Source organism: Schistocerca piceifrons, chromosome 4 (assembly GCF_021461385.2).
Source record: "Schistocerca piceifrons isolate TAMUIC-IGC-003096 chromosome 4, iqSchPice1.1, whole genome shotgun sequence".
In the NCBI taxonomy this organism is placed as follows: Eukaryota; Metazoa; Arthropoda; class Insecta; order Orthoptera; family Acrididae; genus Schistocerca; species Schistocerca piceifrons.
Window position 1 is genome coordinate 698,809,128 of NC_060141.1, and position 19,577 is coordinate 698,828,704.

The following is a 19,577-nucleotide window of genomic DNA, read 5'->3' on the forward strand; positions in this document are numbered from 1 at the left end:
AACTGACTGGAGGTAATGCGCCAGGCACCTAGAAAGTGTTCTTGCGAAGTGATGATGCCAAGATGGAGGAATGTCCCCCTTAAAGAAAGCAGTGGCTGTTAAGTTTTTTGTGGGAACTTCATGATACGGTGTCTCAGTGTCTGCTGTGGATCGTGGCTAGAAAGATGGTTAGCTTCTGCCTGCGCTCGGTCGAAATCTTGAAATTTCATTGGAGCTGTGGTAACAAACTTGGGAAAACTTGGCTAGAGGTTGGACGATGCTTAGAATCGTTACCGTCATTAGAGAATGACTTGGAGCGTTTCCAAAACTCAGAGAGAAGCTAGAATTTTTGTGGAAACTCGCTTTGGCGTCCATGAACGAGGTTCTTGCTGGCGGCCTCGCGAGCCACACTCTATTAACTTCTGCTCACAGCTGGTGCACGCGGTTGATTGAAGTTATTTGGTGAGAATCGGTCGGTAATGCTTTTCCATGCAGAAGTTCAAGGGGCACAGTATTTTGTAACATTGCGGAGTTAGTCATTACGGTAACTGATGATGGCAAGTTAGTTGTTTGCTTTGCAGGATGCGCTATGTACGTATGAACTGTGTCTGTTCTTCCGAGTTCACTTTCCATTATCATTTCCTTATAAGCTCTTCACTTGACTGTTGCCAGTTTTCAGTACACGATCCTAAAATTGGTACCAAGACTGGAATTAGACACAATTGTCTCTTCAACTTTGCAATCAGCGTTACCCCGTTGAAGTTTTTCCCATCTGAAGTCATTTTAACGGAAATAAATAGCTACTTTTAGAAGCGTGAAGTTCCGTTCAGTAGCTAGATATCTCCCTTTTCTAAAATTTGGTGTCGTGATGTAGTTGACCTGTGTATTTCGCGCATGACGATCAGATTTTAAAGGTTGAACTACTGCTGTTAAATTCAGGCGTTATCTGTTGCGCGATTTATTTCATTACCTTTCAAAAGTATATTCGCATGACTGCATAGGAAGATTTCCTCCGTTTTCCGAGCACGGGGACTTGGATTTTGTACCTGAAGGATACGCGTACTGCGACCACAATCACTCCATCTCACACTACGAACACTCGTATTTCATGGGGATCCAGTGAAGAAGCACAAGTTTACTTATTGCCACCCTATACTACACCCTGCAGACTGCCATCTCGCTGTTTAGTCGAAAAGCTATGCCTTTCTTCAACCGATGCGCTTGTGCTCTTTGACGGATGGTGATGTTAAAGGGGCACACTCCCATCACCCGGCACAGTGCCTCCGCCGATGTTGTGCCGAAGGCCCCCGTCGTCCTGAGCAGAACACTTCCGTGGGCATGTTTCACAATGATTTTATGTGTTGCAAGCCTTAGTCGATGCGACAGGACACTCGCTGCAAATTGTACTATGCATTCGAATAGTGTCATGTGATATCTACGTATTGGCTTTATGGGTAGTCTATATTTGTATTGTATTATACTGTATTGTACTGTATGTTAACCGGGGGTCGAGAAACGACAGAGAGGCTACGTCGCCGCCGCAGACGCAGTGGTCCACAACCCCATGACGACTACCGCAGTCCACTCCACCCCTCCGGTGCCCCATACCAAACCACTCTTTCAGGGTTATTGTGCGATTCGGCATAATGCACCCCCCCCATCCCCCCCCCCCCCTGACACCAGACGAGTGTAGAGTGCAGAGTGATGGAGGTGTACGCGTACGTGGAGAACTTGTTTGCGCAGCAATCGCCGACATAGTGTAGCTAAATTAGAATTATATTAATACCTACAGCTGCTGACGGGCGTTGATATATACCGACGCGAACAGGTGAAAATGTGTGCCCCGACTGGGAGTCGAAGCCGGGATCTGCTGCTTACATCGCAGACGCTCTATCCATCTGAGCCACCGAGGGCACAGGAGATAGTGCGACTGCAGGGACTATCCCGCGCACGCATCCCACGAGACCCACGTTCTCACCTTGTGTGTCCACACACTACATTCCTAGTGTCCCACCCCAACACACTCATTACTCGTGGAATACATTCTTACTGTCCCGTAAGAGTTCGGAGAATATGTGTGCATCCGCACAGAAGAAGAAGGTCATGGCTGGTATTGCCAGAACTATATACTTATATGGATATGGCTGCAATCCGAAATAACGGACACCATATCCATATAAGTATACAGTCTAGCTGAGGCGGATTAAGGAGAATCAGCCCGCACTCGCCGAGGCAGATGGAAAATCGCCTCAAAACCGACCACAGACTGGCCGGCTAACCGGACCTTGACACAAGTCCGCCGGGCAGTTTCGTGTCGGGAACCAGGCACTCCTTCCCAGTCCGGCAAGCCACGCGTTAGACCGCACGGCTAACCGGGCGGACTAGTCTATATTTTGTAGTACTTAGTCTTTCTGGTTTATGCATTACTTTCATTGCTTTGTCGATTGTAAGCCTGATGGATTCCATAGTGCTCAGAGCCATTTGGACCATTTTGTAAATCTAGATATCTTGTCAGTTTTTGCGTCGCAAGGTTGTATTATTTAGTCTGATGCTGGGGTTCCTTCTAAGTTCACATTTCAGTAGTAAGTACACCGCTTTCAGTTTTAGGAGTGAGTTGCCACTGGCAGATGGGGTAAGGGTGAGAAGTGATGAGGTTGGGAGACATATAAATGAAAATACCATTTCATCAGCAGTGGCCACTGGAATTTTGGCTGGGCTCTTACGACACCACGTCTGTCTGTCGACAGCTTCGACGTTCGCGGGCGGCCGTTCACGAAGGCGCTGTACTGGTCGGACGCGGAAACGCTGGGTCCGCGCGGCTACTTCGTGACGGGGCTGTCGCCCGCCGGGCTCACCATCGACGCCGTGACGCTGGACGACGAGGGTGTCTACCGCTGCCGCGTCGACTTCAAGGACTCGCCCACGAGAAACTTCCAGGTCAACCTCACCGTCATCGGTATGTCCACGATCCGACTTATTCCACTTTGAAACATTGAACTCTACATCTGTACTTTGCCAACCACTGTGCACTGCCAGCCAGGGAGTACGTCCCCTAGCACCACTTGTTAGGGCTTTACCCCTCTTCAATCACATATGCAGCGTTGGAGAAATGATTGCTTAAGTGCTTCTGTGCTATCTGTAATTAGTATAACTTTCTCTTGAAGATATGCATTGGAGTGCCAAGTGGTGTTACCGAGTTCCTAAAACATGAAATACATTCAAGAAAAATGCTGTCAGTGAGACACAACAGGTACCGACGAAGAAAATATTGTTCTTGTTCAACATAAGTGTGTCTTTATTACCACGAAGTAGTGAGTGCTATATACAGCGAATGTCATGTTGGTTTCATATTTCTGGTTCTCCAGAACGGGTTTTAACTTACTGAATCGGTTCTTATGTCTCTTAAGTTTTGCAAAGACTCTTTTTTGACTTCCTTCTTCTTGATGACTATTAGAAACTCTAAACGTCATCTGTATATATTGCTCTAAAATACTTTATAATACACTACTGGACATTAAAATTTCTAAACCAAGAAGAAATGCAGATGATAAACGGCTATTCATTGGACAAATGTAATATACTAGAACTAACATGTGATCACATTTTCACGCAGTTCAGCTGCATAGATCCTGGGCAATCAGTACCGAAAACAACCACCTCTGGCCGTAGTAACTGCCTTGATACGCCTGGGCAATGAGTCAAACGGACCTTGGATGCAGTGTAGACGTACAGCTGCCCATGCAGCTTCAACACGATACCACAGTTCATCAAGAGTAGTGACTGGCGTATTGTGACGAGCTAGTTGCTCCGCAACCATTGACCACACGTTTCCAATTGCTGAGACATCTGGAGAATGTGTGGGCCAGGGCAGCAGTCGAACATTTTCTGTGTCCAGAAAGGCCCGTACAGGACCTACAACATGCGGTCGTGTATTATCCTGCTGAAATGTAGGGTTTCGCAGAGATCGAATGAGGGGTAGAGAGCCACGGGTCGTAACACATCTGAAATGTAACGCCCACTGTTCAAAGTGCCGTTAATGTGAACAAGAGGTGACCGAGACGTGTAACCAATGGCACACCATACCATCACGTCGGGTGATTCGGCAGTATGGCGATGACGAATACACGCTTCCAATGTGTCGCCAAACACGGATGCGACCATCATGACGCTGTAAACGGAACCTAGATTCATCCGATAAAATGACGCTTTGACATTCGTGCACCCAGCTTCGTCGTTGAGTACACCATCGCAGGCCCTCCTGTCTGTCATGCAGCGCCAAGGGTAACCACAGGTCTCCGAGATGATAATTCATGCTGCTGCAAACGTCGTCGAAGTGTTCCTGCAGATGGTTGTTGTCTTGCAAGCGTTCCCATCTGTTGACTCAGGGATCTAGACGCGGCTGCACGATCCGTTACAGCCATGCGGATAAGATGCCTGTCATCTCGACTGCTAGTGATACGAGGCCGTTGGGATCCAGGACGGCGTTCCGTATTACCCTCGTAAACCCACCGATTCCATACTCTGCTAACAGTCATTGGATCTCGACCAACGCGAGCAGCAATGTCGCGATACGATAAACCGCAATCGCGATAGGCTACAATCCGGCCCTTATCAAAGTGGGAAACGGGATAGTCCGCATTTCTCCTCCTTACAGGAGGCATCACAACAACGTTTCACTAGGCAACGCCGGTCAACTGGTCTTTGTGTATGAGAAATCGGTTGAAATCGTTCCTCATGTCAGCACGTTGTGGGTGTCGCCTCCGGCGCCAACCTTGTGTGAATGCTCTGAAAAGCTGACCATTTGCATATCACAGCATTTTCTTCCTGTCGGTTAAATTTCGCGTCTGTAGCACGTCATCTTCGTGGTGTAGCAGTTTTAATGGCCAGTAGTGTATCAACATGTTTGACATGAACTATTTCTTTCTCCTTTGATCCCTCATGGACAGTGGACGTCAGTAATTATCAATGATTTTCGCGAACAGACGTGTAATTGAGATGTCTTATTTTATTTTTACTTGCAGTTTCGGCACTCCACTATGTCATCTTACGACCCCATGTGCGTCTCTCAAAAGTAAACAGTATTGACATACAGTCCCATATAATCTACGATGTCGTGAATTCAAAACCGTATCCCAGAACGTTCATTCGAACACTTGATTACAGTAAGTCATCGAGGCCGGTCGGAGTGGCCGTGCGGTTCTAGGTGCTACGGTCTGAAACCGAGCGACCGCTTCGTTCGCAGGTTCGAATCGTGCCTCGGGCATGGGTGTGTGTGATGTCCTTAGGTTAGTTAGGTTTAATTGGTTCTAAGTTCTAGGCGACTGATGACCTCAGAAGTTAAGTCGCATAGTGCTCAGAGCCATTTGAACCATTTTTAAGTCATCGAATGAAGCGCGTAGGTACAGTTTTTAATTCACATCCAGGAATGTATGACACTGTACGACAATATCGTTTATTTTTGAGATCGCATATGGGGCCTAACGATGACGTAGTGGAGTGCCGAAACTGGTAGTCAAAATAAAGTAAAATAACATCTCAATTACACGGCTGTTGGCGAAATTCATTGATAATTGAACTATTACGGTTTAACATCACAGGTCAGCAAGCTGCGTAGGCTGTTATTACCCTAATGTGCTGTATCAAGCGGCAGTATGATTACACGTGTTGTTTTAGGCAGAACTCCACTCGTTTACTGCCGGACGCGGATTAAGACGAAACATTACGCAATTGTGTCCGAAGGACGTAAAAGATTCAATAATGAGTTGCGGACAGAGAGAGACTGAAAATTACATGATGACAACTAGATAATGAAAATGGACTGTGCACTTGTTGTTGGAAAGATACCGACTGCCTAGGGCTTCAAGCGTAACGCTCGTTTACAGAAGCGCTTATTTCCGAAATTACAAATTGCTAAAATCTAAAACTATTACATTTAAGACGTAAACGTAATGTATAGAAAAACTGAAAGACGCAAGTACACAAAATGCTATGAAGTGAATTTGGTTAACCAAAAGCTGCATAATTAGAAAACGGTAAAATAAAACGCACCATTTTATGAGACGGAACTTTTAGCGTCATTGGAGATTCCCAAAGTTCGCCAAGTATTTTCTAAAATGTGAAATTTCGTAGGAATTGCGTCCTGTAAGGTGAAAATTTTTGTGATTATCTTTTTAAATATTAAGATTTCAGAAGAAGTAAAATGTTTTCGTTGTAAGAGAAGAAAGAGGACTTTCAGATAACCAATGTCACTCTGAAACTTACAATTATTAACGAGCTAGAATTTTTTCTTGCATAAGGTGCACAGATGGCATGAATTGTAACTATTACCTCATATAAAATGTCTCTATCTGAACGAAATATACAGCTGTCAGCGAAAATCGGGAAACTGCACTATGAAAAATGAAGGTAAACAAGATGTTATGTAAATAATAAACTATCTATTTTATGTAATACGGTACATGCAACACTAAAGGAAAAAAATACGAAAAAGAAAATAAAAAAAATTATATTAGCATCAGGAGTGGTATAACAAGATGTAGGATAATATCACACGACTCTGTTAAAATTTTTAAATATCGTTCTCAGATACAGGCTTCTAATAATTTTGCCTAACTACGAACAATCGTCATACAAGGAATCGCCTGAGTGTGAGGTAGCAAAAGGCCGGTGATGTTTACGGCTTTCGAGGACCCACATACTGTTTACCAAGCAAGGGCAGTAGTGGCTGCTGATGGCAACAGGGGACAGGATAGGAGGTATCCGACGTGTCCGAAAGAACAGACACTACGCGAAATGCACAGTTGTGATTCATATTATGTAAACTGGAGGGGGACGGTGAGAGAGGAAAGCAAATAAAAGGGAGTACTGGTATCAAATGCATCAGGAGATTGTGCGGAATCGGCGGCGACGAGTGAAAATATGTGCCAAGTCAGGACTCGAACCTGGGATCTCCTACTTACCTGGCAGTTGCATTAACCACAGTGCCACACTAACACAGTGTTTATACAACTGCGGGGAATGACTTAGCACACCTTCCAGCCTACCCACATTCCCACCCAGCCCTGCAGTCTCTGTTCATATCTTGCATGCCCGTTACTCAGACATTCCCGCAGAAAGTCGGACGTAATTATGCACCCGCACTGAATGTGGTGGATTCATTGACCGTCGAGGCGAATCAATTATATGAAAGCGCGCTGTCAGACACCACATCTTCACATAACTTTCCCCCGCTCCTCCTTGTGTTTACATAGCTGAACTGCTCGGTTGTCAAGTAACTCGCTACAGTGCTAGTGGCACTGTAACAAAATTGAGCAGTGTCACCGATAAACGGAGTTAACATTGCTTTATGTCTACAACAACACTTGCTGACATTGATGCTTCGTCAGAGAGGAACCCAAAGAAATTTCGCAGAGTGAGATGAGTCATTGGAATTTGTGCTGTCGTGAATATTCTACTGTGCGGACAATGTACATGAGGAGCACAATGAAGACGATACGTGTTTAACAAGTGAAAGTGATGCTGAAACAGATGTAGAGGCTTGTAGTCTATTATCCTTGTCGGACATGGAGTCACAAATCCCGTCTGCATTGAAACGTATTAAGGGACAATCGTTCAAGCAGCTGGTATTAAACATAATTACGTACGTGAAAGATCATCCGCAACATAGTGAAAAACAATTATGTAGAAATTTCGAATAATTCGGCAATAATATGAACGTGTAGTGTATAATAAAAACTACGAGGGTTGTCCAGGAAGTAAGTTCGAATCGGTCGCGAAATGGAAACCACTGGGAAAATCCGTTAAAGCTTTGCATAGATGTGTTGGGCAGTGTCTCTAGTATGCCCGTCGATCTTCTCACGTCGCTCTTTTCAGTTTTGAGTGAACAGTGCGCACGTAAAGATGCGTAAAGAATAGCGTCGTCCGCCAAGTATGAGTGCCTGGTTAGAGATTTCGCCTGTGTCATGCAGCCCACATAACACAACTGTCTAGCAGTTCCTTCTTTATGTCAATTCTCTGTCGCACACTGCAGGGGCAATGAAGGCGCTCCTGCAGCGTTTCCGATGAGAAGTGTTTGATCACCCACAATACAGTCCGTAATTGGCTCCCCCTGAGTCTCATCTCTGCTCACAAGAACCGCTGGCTATGAAGACAAAATTTTTCCACAGACAGCAAGCTGCATACCAGTGCAGATAACTGCCCGAAAGCGCAGGCGGCACCTTTCTATGACGAGAATATTGGAAAGTTGATACAACACTACGATAACCCTGTAAGTTGGAGCGGCGACTATGTAGAGATGTAGGTGGAAGGTGTACCTAACTGTTGCAAAATAAAACGTTTCTGGTTTTCGCTACGGTTTCCACTTCGCAACCGATCGGAACTTACTTTCTGGACAACGCTCGTACGAAGGAGGACAAGGCGCACTTGTTACAAAAACCGCAGTTCGCTCTCGACCCAGATGGTGCGAACCTTTATGATCACTGTGGCGCGCCATTTTTCATTCGGTGTCAGTGTTCAAGTTAATAGTTCATTTCGAACATTTTTTGAATGCCGACGTTGTCCATTTCGTGTAGTGTAACACATACATCCCATAGGAGGCTGAGCTCAGCACCTCCTGGACACTCATTTCCTGTCGCCCTCCTGATGCACATTGGTGAATCATCAGCAGCTAATATTTTTCCTGTCATCATTGTTAACACAACACTTTGAAATGAACTTTACTAAAAATTTAACTGGTGTCCTCACACTCAAAGCGTTCATTGTCGGTTGTGGGGCTGGATCACAGTTCGTAATACACTCCTGGAAATGGAAAAAAGAACACATTGACAGCGGTGTGTCAGACCCACCATACTTGCTCCGGACACTGCGAGAGGGCTGTACAAGCAATGATCACACGCACGGCACAGCGGACACACCAGGAACCGCGGTGTTGGCCGTCGAATGGCGCTAGCTGCGCAGCATTTGTGCACCGCCGCCGTTAGTGTCAGCCAGTTTGCCGTGGCATACGGAGCTCCATCGCAGTCTTTAACACTGGTAGCATGCCGCGACAGCGTGTACGTGAACCGTATGTGCAGTTGACGGACTTTGAGCGAGGGCGTATAGTGGGCATGCGGGAGGCCGGGTGGACGTACCGCCGAATTGCTCAACACGTGGGGCGTGAGGTCTCCACAGTACATCGATGTTGTCGCCAGTGGTCGGCAGGAGGTGCACGTGCCCGTCGACCTGGGACCGGACCGCAGCGACGCACGGATGCACGCCAAGACCGTAGGATCCTACGCAGTGCCGTAGGGGACCGCACCGCCACTTCCCAGGAAATTAGGGACACTGTTGCTCCTGGGGTATCGGCGAAGACCATTCGCAACCGTCTCCATGAAGCTGGGCTATGGTCCCGCACACCGTTAGGCCGTCTTCCGCTCACGCCCCAACATCGTGCAGCCCGCCTCCAGTGGTGTCGCGACAGGCGTGAATGGAGGGACGAATGGAGACGTGTCGTCTTCAGCGATGAGAGTCGCTTCTGCCTTGGTGCCAATGATGGTCGTATGCGTGTTTGGCGCCGTGCAGGTGAGCGCCACATTCAGGACTGCATACGACCGAGGCACACAGGGCCAATACCCGGCATCATGGTGTGGGGAGCGATCTCCTACACTGGCCGTACACCACTGGTGATCGTCGAGGGGACACTGAATAGTGCACGGTACATCCAAACCGTCATCGAACCCATCGTTCTACCATTCCTAGACCGGCAAGGGAACTTGCTGTTCCAACAGGACAATGCACGTCCGCATGTATCCCGTGCCACCCAACGTGCTCTAGAAGGTGTAAGTCAACTACCCTGGCCAGCAAGATCTCCGGATCTGTCCCCCATTGAGCATGTTTGGGACTGGATGAAGCGTCGTCTCACGCGGTCTGCACGTCCAGCACGAACGCTGGTCCAACTGAGGCGCCAGGTGGAAATGGCATGGCAAGCCGTTCCACAGGACTACATCCAGCATCTCTACGATCGTCTCCATGGGAGAATAGCAGCCTGCATTGCTTCGAAAGTTGGATATACACTGTACTAGTGCCGACATTGTGCATGCTCTGTTGCCTGTGTCTATGTGCCTGTGGTTCTGTCAGTGTGATCATGTGATGTATCTGACCCCAGGAATGTGTCAATAAAGTTTCCCCTTCCTGGGACATGAATTCACGGTGTTCTTATTTCAGTTTCCAGGAGTGTAATTGAGGGGAAACATGTAGTTTATCGGAAGTTATATCTGGAGCTACCCAAGAAAGTACTATGGGACCTCTGCTGTTCAAAATCTATATAAAGCATTCAGAAAACTATATCATTAGCCGCCTTAGATTGTTTGCTGATGATGCTGTGGTTTGCCGTCTAATAAACCGATTAGAAGATCAAACCCAACTGCAGAATAAGAGGATATCCGCATGATACGAAAAGTGACAGTCAACCCTAAACAAAAAAAGTGAGGTCCTCCACATTAATACTAAAATAATTCCGTTAGTAGTCCACAAAAATCTGACGTTTGATGATGTAACTATGGTGGTAGTAAGGTCCTATGACACCAACCTACTGAGGTCATCGGTCCCTAGGCTTACAGGCTACTTAAAGTAACTTACGCAAAAGACAACACACAACCATTCTCGAGGGAGGACTTGGACCTCCGACGGGGGGAGCCGCGTGAATCATGGCAAGACGCCCGAGACCGCACGGCTACACCGCGCGGCTGCTGATGTAACTATGTACCTAAGAATTGCAATTACGAACAACCTAAATTGGAATAGTCTCAAAGAAAATGATGTGAGAAAGGCAAAACAAAAAAGGTTCAAATGGCTCTGAGCACTATGTGACTTAACTTCTGAGGTCATCAGTCCCCTAGAACTTAGAACTACTTAAACCTAACTAACCTAAGGACATCACACATATCCATGCCCGAGGCAGGATTTGAACCTGCGACCGTAGCGGTCACGCGGTTCCAGACTGTAGCGCCTAGAACCACTCGGCCACCCCGGCCGGCCGAGAAAGGCAAACTAAAGACTGCAGAACACATAGGAATCTGCTAAAGACAATCGATACGTTATGTCTGTCCGTCATCTTCTGGTGTATAGTTATGCAGTACGCGACCCTTACCGGATACGACTGACGGAGGACAATGAAAATTTTCGAAGAAGACCTTTTCTTTTCCTATTATTGCGAAATTGGGGAGGGAGTGTCACGGCTAAAACCCGTTTTGTTGAGGCGAGATCATTCGAAGAAATTTCAATTAGAATCATGCTCCTCCGCATACCAAACCATTATGTTTACTGTCTCCTACATATGAAAAAATGACCGCTGTAATATGATAGACGCAATATCTCACATGGAAACATTAATATGTTCAATTTTACCTGATGCTATTCGAGAGTGGAACAGTCGAGAAATAGACTTAAAGTAGATTTGTGGACCCTCTGACGAACACTAAATATTCATTACGGAGTAATCATGTATATATACATACCCGTTTATAATTTACCGACCAGTATTGTGCGGTTGCAGAGCGTTCCCGGTTGGAATATACAGAATCGTTACGCAGCGTTGAAATACTAGATTATGGTTTCCACGAACGATAAGGAGTTTAAAATGTGCGGGTTACAGAGGGGTGCTACCAAGATGAGCAGCAATGCCGCCGACCGGTCCTGACCCTCATCAGTGCCCGGAGGTGATTACTCCAGGAACAGAACTTTATAATTTCGAACCACGGTCGTTACTAGGGTCAGGAAGGAAACGCGTTCCAACTACGAGGGGGAGTAACGAAGTGTTGCCGGCCGGTGCGGCCGTGCAGTTCTAGGCGCTTCAGTCTGGAGCCGCGTGACCGCTACGGTCGCAGGTTCGAATCCTGTCTCGAGCATGGATGTGTGTGATGTCCTTAGGTTAGTTAGGTTTAAGTAGTTCTAAGTTCTAGGGGACTGATGACCACAGATGTTGAGTCCCATAGTGCTCGGAGCCATTTGAATGAAGTGTTAACTCGCACCTCCAACTAATTAAATTAGGTAATTAAGAGTACGCTGTTTGCAGGTGCATGTAGAGATAGTCTAACTGTGGGATGGAATGGATAGTGCTGGTCGACATGCATTTATCCATCATTATAATTAAGAGAATCAAGTCTATTGTGTCAATGATAAACTACATTAACAGTGCAGAAATGATGAGACGCGAACCTACTATTTATAATGTTTTACCAACTTGTTTTGCGAGGAAATTTCTCAGCAACGCACAAAGTCTTTGTTATAGACCATCTCACCCTATTATAATTCGTTGTATATCTCTGTGACAATCTCGTAATGACCTAACAAACTCGTTACTGATGTGTAACTTTTCGGTGATATTCTTCTTCGTAAATTAATCCAAGGTTGCAAAATTGGTGAAAAATACTGAGTAATCGGTAATTTTTCACACAACATGTTTCGTGCGTGAATTGTCCTTTCTTCTGATTCCAATTCATCTCCTCAGGATGACTGAAGTAACGCATTTTCATTTCCCTCGGAATAACCGCATCTTTAGAGAAAAGAAAATAGTCTATACTCTCATCTGCATCAACCACTTTATTCACAACGTCATTAACTTGAAAATAGCCATTACATAAATTTAGTACATTCTGCTCTATCGCTTCTACCTCATTTCCTAATCTAAATTCCACCTCTATAACGTTTTATTTATACATGAAAATTCTCAATGTTAACTTTACTTTTATTTCTTTCTGCAGCTGATCTCTCAGAAAAGACGTATCGAGCACAGCATAGAATGGTAGCGAGTTATGGGCAGCGGGACAACCGGAACAGAAGGGAATCTAAGTGTCTGAAATGTGGTGCTACAGAAGAATGTTGAAAATTAGGTAAAAAGATGAATGAGGAAGTTCTCTGTAGAATCGGCGAAGAAAAGAACACATGTAAAACACTGGCTATATGATAGGACTTGTGTTAAGGTTTCAGGGAATAATCGTCAGGGTAATAGAGGCAGTTGTAGAGGACAAAAACTGTAGGGGAAGAGAGAGGGTGGAATACACCCAGCACATAACTGAGAAAGTACGAAAGTAGTGCTTTTCTGAGATGAAGAGGTTGTGCACGAGAGAAATTTGTGGCGAGCCGCAAGACATCAATGAGAAAACTGATGAATAAAGACCATTGCTTTTATTTCTTCTCTACTTACGTTGTGTCAGTCTAGATGGTACCCCGCCCACTTTCCTGTCTACTCAGTGTACTTTCACCTTAACATTATTTATCTTTTTCCTAAGAGAACAAACATCGTTTGACGTAGTTTTACTTGTTCGTGCACGGCATGTTCAAGGGTACACCGCCCACTTTCCTGTCTACTCAGTGTACTTTCACCTTAACATTATTTACCTTTTTCCTGAGAGAACGAACATCGTTTGACAGCAGTTTTACTTGTTCGTGCACGGCATGCACAAGGGTTACAATCGTCTGCTCATTACTTGCACTGATGAACGAGATCATTCTTGCAAAAATTTTCTGCGTCGAAATAAGTTTGTTCCCTTACAGGTGCTCTCATTTTCTTGTTGTCTCTACTTCCCCCATGTCTGAAGACTATTCAACTTCCTCTACCTCTGGCTCAGATTCGGTTCCATTTTAGCCAATACAAGGCAAATGGTTGGACGAGTATTTTTAAGCGACATGTTTCTCCCGGGCATTCCTCATTATTGTGATTCTAAGCCCAGCGCCTAAAAAATCAATTAATATCAAAATAAATGCAGGCCATTCATTAGTGAGACAAAGATTGTAATTTTAACAGCAAAGTGCCATTCAGAAAACTTTTACAGCAGGCATCTAAAATTACGGTGCACCGACTGGAACAACCTCGCCAAAGCACTGCACAAAGAAGCGTACGAGTCGATTGAATCGATAAACAGCCGATAAACCTGAAATTTATGGACTTTGTACATACAGGAAGGAAATTCTCATCCAACACAAAAACGTCTCACACTTCGGTGGACCTATCAATGCAGACCATCAGCAAGGCAGCTACAGATGTAATATCTGAGTGTTTAAATTATTCATTCATGTCCGTGCGCATACCTGGGGAAGACGTCATACAATCCGTCGGAGCGTTACTCCTGGAACTGTCACAGGTAGAGGTAAAAACGATCCGACTTTATATAAAATAAAACTATCAGAGGCATGCAAGTAACTAAGCGTCAGTGGAATCGCCACCGTACCGTCCGTCGAAACATCTGAAACACACAAAGGAAGAGTCGCCGTAAACAGTCAAAGGAATAAATAATATAACGTTATTTTTCGAGCGGACAAAGGGTACGCCACAATAATAATGGAAACTATAACGTATGTAGCCAAGGTCGAGAACCAGAGACTCCTCAAGGGCGGCCTCGAAAGATTAAACAAGTGGCCACAAACTCGAAGTCTTGCTGCGGTGCGACCTTCGCTTCCAAGAAATTTTAAATTATAAAAGTCTGTTGAGGTTCCAGAGCCGGTATATAGAGAAGAGGAATCCCAGATCCAAATTCCCACCCTGAAGAGGACGGCTGCGAAGAACGTCAAATTCAAATGGCTCTGAGCACTATGCGACTTAACTTTTGAGGTCATCAGTCGCATAGAACTTAGAACTAATTAACCCTAACTAACCTAAGGACACTATGGAGTCGCCAATCAACTAAGGACATCACACACATCCATGACCGAGGCAGGATTCGAACATGCGATCGTAGCGGTCACGCGGTTCCAGACTGAAGCACCTATAACCAAAGAACGTCGAAAGATGGGTTTCAAAATGGTTTTTTAGTGTTTCAGAACGTATTTACGTTGGTAGGAGAGGGAAGTGTACAAAACCTCCACCACCAACTAATATCCCTTTCATGAGAAAGACTTCTCATTTTACATCACATGTAGACAAAAGTCCGTGCTTCTGGCCTATTATGATGTTAATGGGTCTTGAGGTTCTATATTTTACTTCTCTTTTTTGAAACGAGGCAGTTTTGTATACTTGATAGAGCTCAATTCTCTCACTTGAAGATAGGGAAATTCTCGGTCTTATAGCCCCCAACCTCTAAATATTATAAACCCTTCCACATATTGTAAACCATCTCGCCACCCATCCCCCGTCCAGAGAATGTACGTGCGACGCATATTCGAAATTGGTACACTTACTTCGCGGTATAACACGCACGAAGACGTGCTGAAAAGGTGATGCTTTTGAATTTTTAATGAGAAAACTGCTAGATCTTCTTAAAGAAAACAAATGTTATTAATACAATATATCTTTATTCTTGTGTTTACATATTGACTTCACAACATAGTCACCCTGGAGACGAACACATTTCTTTCAGGGGGAGACCAGTTTGTTGACACTGTCACTGTAAAGTGTCTGACTTCGTAGACGTAGCCATAACCCCACCTCTGCTTGCACCGTTTCATCACTTTCAGTTTTGGAAACAGATGGAAATTGGATGTTGCCAAATTGGGATTGTATGGAGGGTAATCGATGACAGTGATCCCCAGGGCGTCTGATTATTGTACGAGTCGCAGCGCTCATGTGTGGTCTGACACTGCCTTGAATGTGCTCTATGTGTGGATTCATCCAGTTGGTACCTAGCTTACATCACGGTGTTTCTCACACATCGACATAGTTACGTTACACACCGCCATGTCACACGCTATAGATCGCAGCTCTCTAGTGGCAGGGGGCTGCAAATGTGTAACTACAAAGAGCAAAGATGTAGAATGTTGATAACGTCTCTTTTATTGAGAAAGTTTTAACAGTTACCACAGGAAACAAATGCAGGCGTTAGCTTTCGCACGCCCTCATATATTATGCAACCAAACGCAATCGCCACCGTCTAACCTCCCTCTTCTTTTATGAAATTGAATTGTTGTTTAAAAAATTACTTCGCAAACTCTACAAACATCTGCACTTACTTAGTTTGCTTAGTTACACCTTGGAACAAATAGGGTAAATGTTAGATTATCTGTGCTCTCACATCTATGCAACGTATAATAAATGAACATTTCTTCTTCTTACACAGAAGAGACAAAGAAACTGGTACAATTGTCTAATATCGTGTAGAGCCCTCGCGAGCACGCAGAAGTGCCGCAACATGACATGGAATGGACTAGACAAATGTCAGACGTAGTGGTTCAAATGGTTCAAATGGCTCTGAGCACTATGGGACTTAACTTCTTAGGTCATCAATCCCCTAGAACTACTTAAACCTAACTAACCTAAGGACATCGCACACATCCATGCCCGAGGCAGGATTCGAACCTGCGACCGTAGTGGTCGCGCGGCTCCAGACTGTAGCGCCTAGAACCGCTCGGCCACCCTGGCCGGCTCAGACGTAGTGCTGGAGGAAACTGACCCCATGAATCCTGCAGGGCTGTCCATAAATACATAAGAATACGAGGCGGTAGAGATCTCTTCTGAACAGCACGTTGCAAGGCATCCCAGATTTACTCAGCAATGTTTATGCTTGGTAGTCTGGTGGCCAGAGGAAGTCCACTGTAGCAATTTTGGAGCCACTGCAGCAATTCTGGAGCCACTGTAGCAATTCTGGATGTTTGGGGAGTCGCATTGTCTTGTTGGAATGGCTCAAGTCCGTCGGTGTGCACTGTAGACATGAATGGATGCAGGTGATCAGAGAGCATGCTTACGTACGTGTCACCTGTCTGAATCGTATCTAGACGTATCTACTACAGTATCACTTCAAATGCACATGCCACACATCCTTAGAGAGCCTCCACCATCTTGAACAGTCTCTTGCTGATATGCAGGATCCATGGATTCATGAGGTTGTCTCAATATCCGCACACGTCCATCCGCCCGATACAATTTGAAACGAGACTCATCCGACCAGGCATTTCATTTCCATTCATGAATAGTCCAATGTCGGTGTTGACATGCCCAGGTGAGTCGTAAAACTTTGTGTCGTGCAGTCATCAAGAGTACACAGTGGGCCTTTGGCGCCGAAAGCCGTATCGATGATGTATCGTTGAATAGTTCGCACGCTGACACTTGATACTGGCCTAGCATTAAAAACCACAGTAATTTGCCGAAGGGTTGCACTTGTGTCGCGTTGACCGATTCTCTACAGTCGTAGTTGGTCCCGTTCTTGCTGGATCTTTTTCCAGCCGCAGCGATGTCTGTCGGAGATTTCATATTTTACCGGATTCCTGATATTCACGGTAAACTCGTGAAATGGTCGTACGTGAAAATCCCCACTTCATCGCTATCTCGGAGAAGCTGTGTTCCACGTCTCGGACGCCGAGTATAGCACCACGTTAAAACTCACTTAAATCTTGATAACATGTCATTGTAGCAACAGTAACCGATCTAAAAAATGCTGCAGACACTAGTTGTCTGATATAGGCGTTGCCGACCGCAGCGCCGTATTCTGCTTGTTTACATCTATGTCTTTGATTACGCATCCCTATACCTGTTTCTTTGCCGCTTCAGTATATACTGGGTTGATTGTCAATTGACAGTTGTTCTCGTTAGTGGCTGCGCTGGTTTAATGACTTTTGGTTGCGTAAAGGATTACAGGATTCCCATTAACTTTATGTAGACATTAGTAAATTAAACTTCACAGGCCGTTAGTTTGAACATTCCAGATCTTCAGGAGCGATTTAGGAAAGACACAGAAAACTGATATCTATATTGGCAGATGACAATTTGAACCATCATCCTTCCGAATGCTAGTTCGGTGCACTGACCCCCGCGCCGCCTGGCTCGGGAAATGAAACACAGATGCAATAAATTGTATGAGAAATATTTAATGTGTAGTATATTTTACTGAAGTTGTGTGGCGTGTTATGCGCTAAAAACTGGTGTGAGGTGCTGACTATTTTCATAACAAACGTTTCTTCATCAACAATAGCAAGTACGTTGTATCATATTCCTTGACAAACTGAACAGCGATCTACAGTTCTCAGTCACTTCCAGTCTATTAGTATCACCTCACTGTTAGGCGCATGAAGTTGCCTTCACTCTCGATAGGCCATATTATTTCTCATCAACTAAAGCGGCAGTTGTTCATATGAATAAAAGCAATAAATTCCCTGAGCAAATCATTATGGATTCGTATGAGGAACAATTCTGCGTTATTAAAGACTCCCCAATTACTTTTTGTTGCAGCTGACACAATTTCGCTTTACAATTTCTGGGGTTGATTTTAGGATGGTAGTAGCCCGAAAGTGGTAATAAATAAAAATGCATTTGGACAGCGTTATTCATTTACACATGGCGGTCAGAAACATCCTGAAAAGGTTGTAAGGGTGTCAGAGGGTACGCAGTGCTGTGAAATAGTTGTCAGCAAAACGTTGGTTCGTTGCCGAGATAATTAGCATTGATGTCAGCCAATCAGGCCGTTGCGCGCGTGAATTAAAGTGGGCCGTCAGGGTCGGTGTCGTCAAACGTGTAATTCGTTTGGTTTCCCAAAGCTGGACGAGTGAGCGATACAAGGATTGGACATGAGACCGCAGTAATGATCGAACCCGAGCCAAAAGCTGAACAGTTTCGTGCAGTGTCGCCTGCGTTATGTGAACATACGACTTCAACTGTGTCTGCCGGGGCGATTGAATTTGCTTGCGCAACCGTCTGACTGGGTGACTTCGATGGTGATTACCTTGGAAACAAATCAAAGTACTGAATTTTTTTCTGAACGATTATAACTCAGCACAACCTACCCTGCAAGCTTCTCAGTCTGTTTCTGACCACCCTTTGAGATAAAGTTGTCCACGTCTAACGGAATCCTGTGGAATCCTATGTAAATCGTGTTCTTTCTAATGTTACCCTACTCTCTCTTGTTCATAAATCGTATCAGTTATACAACTGTGGTTCAAATGGCTCTGAGCACTATGGGACTTAGCATCTATGGTCATCAGTCCCCTAGAACTTAGAATTACTTAAACCTAACTAACCTAAGGACATCACACACATCCATGCCCGAGGCAGGATTCGAACCTGCGACCGTAGCAGTCGCGCGGCTCCGGACTGAGCGCCTAGTTATACAACTGTGCTTTCAGTTTGTTGAAGTAGTTAATTTTGAGTTTAGCTTATATGATTAAAGGTGAAAGCTAGGGAATACTGATTTTGCATTGCTTTACTATCAAAATGTTCCCACATAGAGCTCTCTTCTCCAGTTAATTATAACAGGAATGGGTCATATTTAGTAAGGGGTCAGTTGACATTCCAAATAATTGTTCCTCTACACTGTGTCCATTCTGTAATTTGTTTAATAAATGAGACTGCTGAAGAACATGTTTCGCCCTTTCCTCTGTCGGAATTTGGCAACATGTTTGCAACTATTGAACATCGGTCTGAGGATATATTGTCCTTTGCAACTTTTATCTGGAAGGCGATCATGTGACACCTCATAACGTCACGATGAGACAAGCATCGTAAGAGCTGTTCACGCATATACGTCTGAAATTTAGGAAACGAAATATTGCTCGTATTTTTATACACAGCTTATCCAAAATATTATGAACATTGCAAGACTGAATGTCTCCACGTGCCGATACATATACATGATGTGGTAAAGTCACTCCGTCTTCAGGTCACGAGTGGCGTACCGGGAGCATCCGACCGTCTTGCCATCCTC

General features: G+C 44.9%; 1 protein-coding gene across 1 annotated transcript in view; it reads left to right on the top strand.

The window, feature by feature from the left end:
* The window catches only part of LOC124796117 (hemicentin-2-like), a 790,202-nt gene that overhangs the window by 468,560 nt on the left and 302,065 nt on the right, over positions 1-19,577 (top strand). Inside the window, exon 3 of the mRNA XM_047260206.1 lies at positions 2,727-2,935. Within this exon, the coding sequence (XP_047116162.1) occupies positions 2,727-2,935 (209 nt within the window). The remainder of the gene's footprint in view (positions 1-2,726; positions 2,936-19,577) is intronic.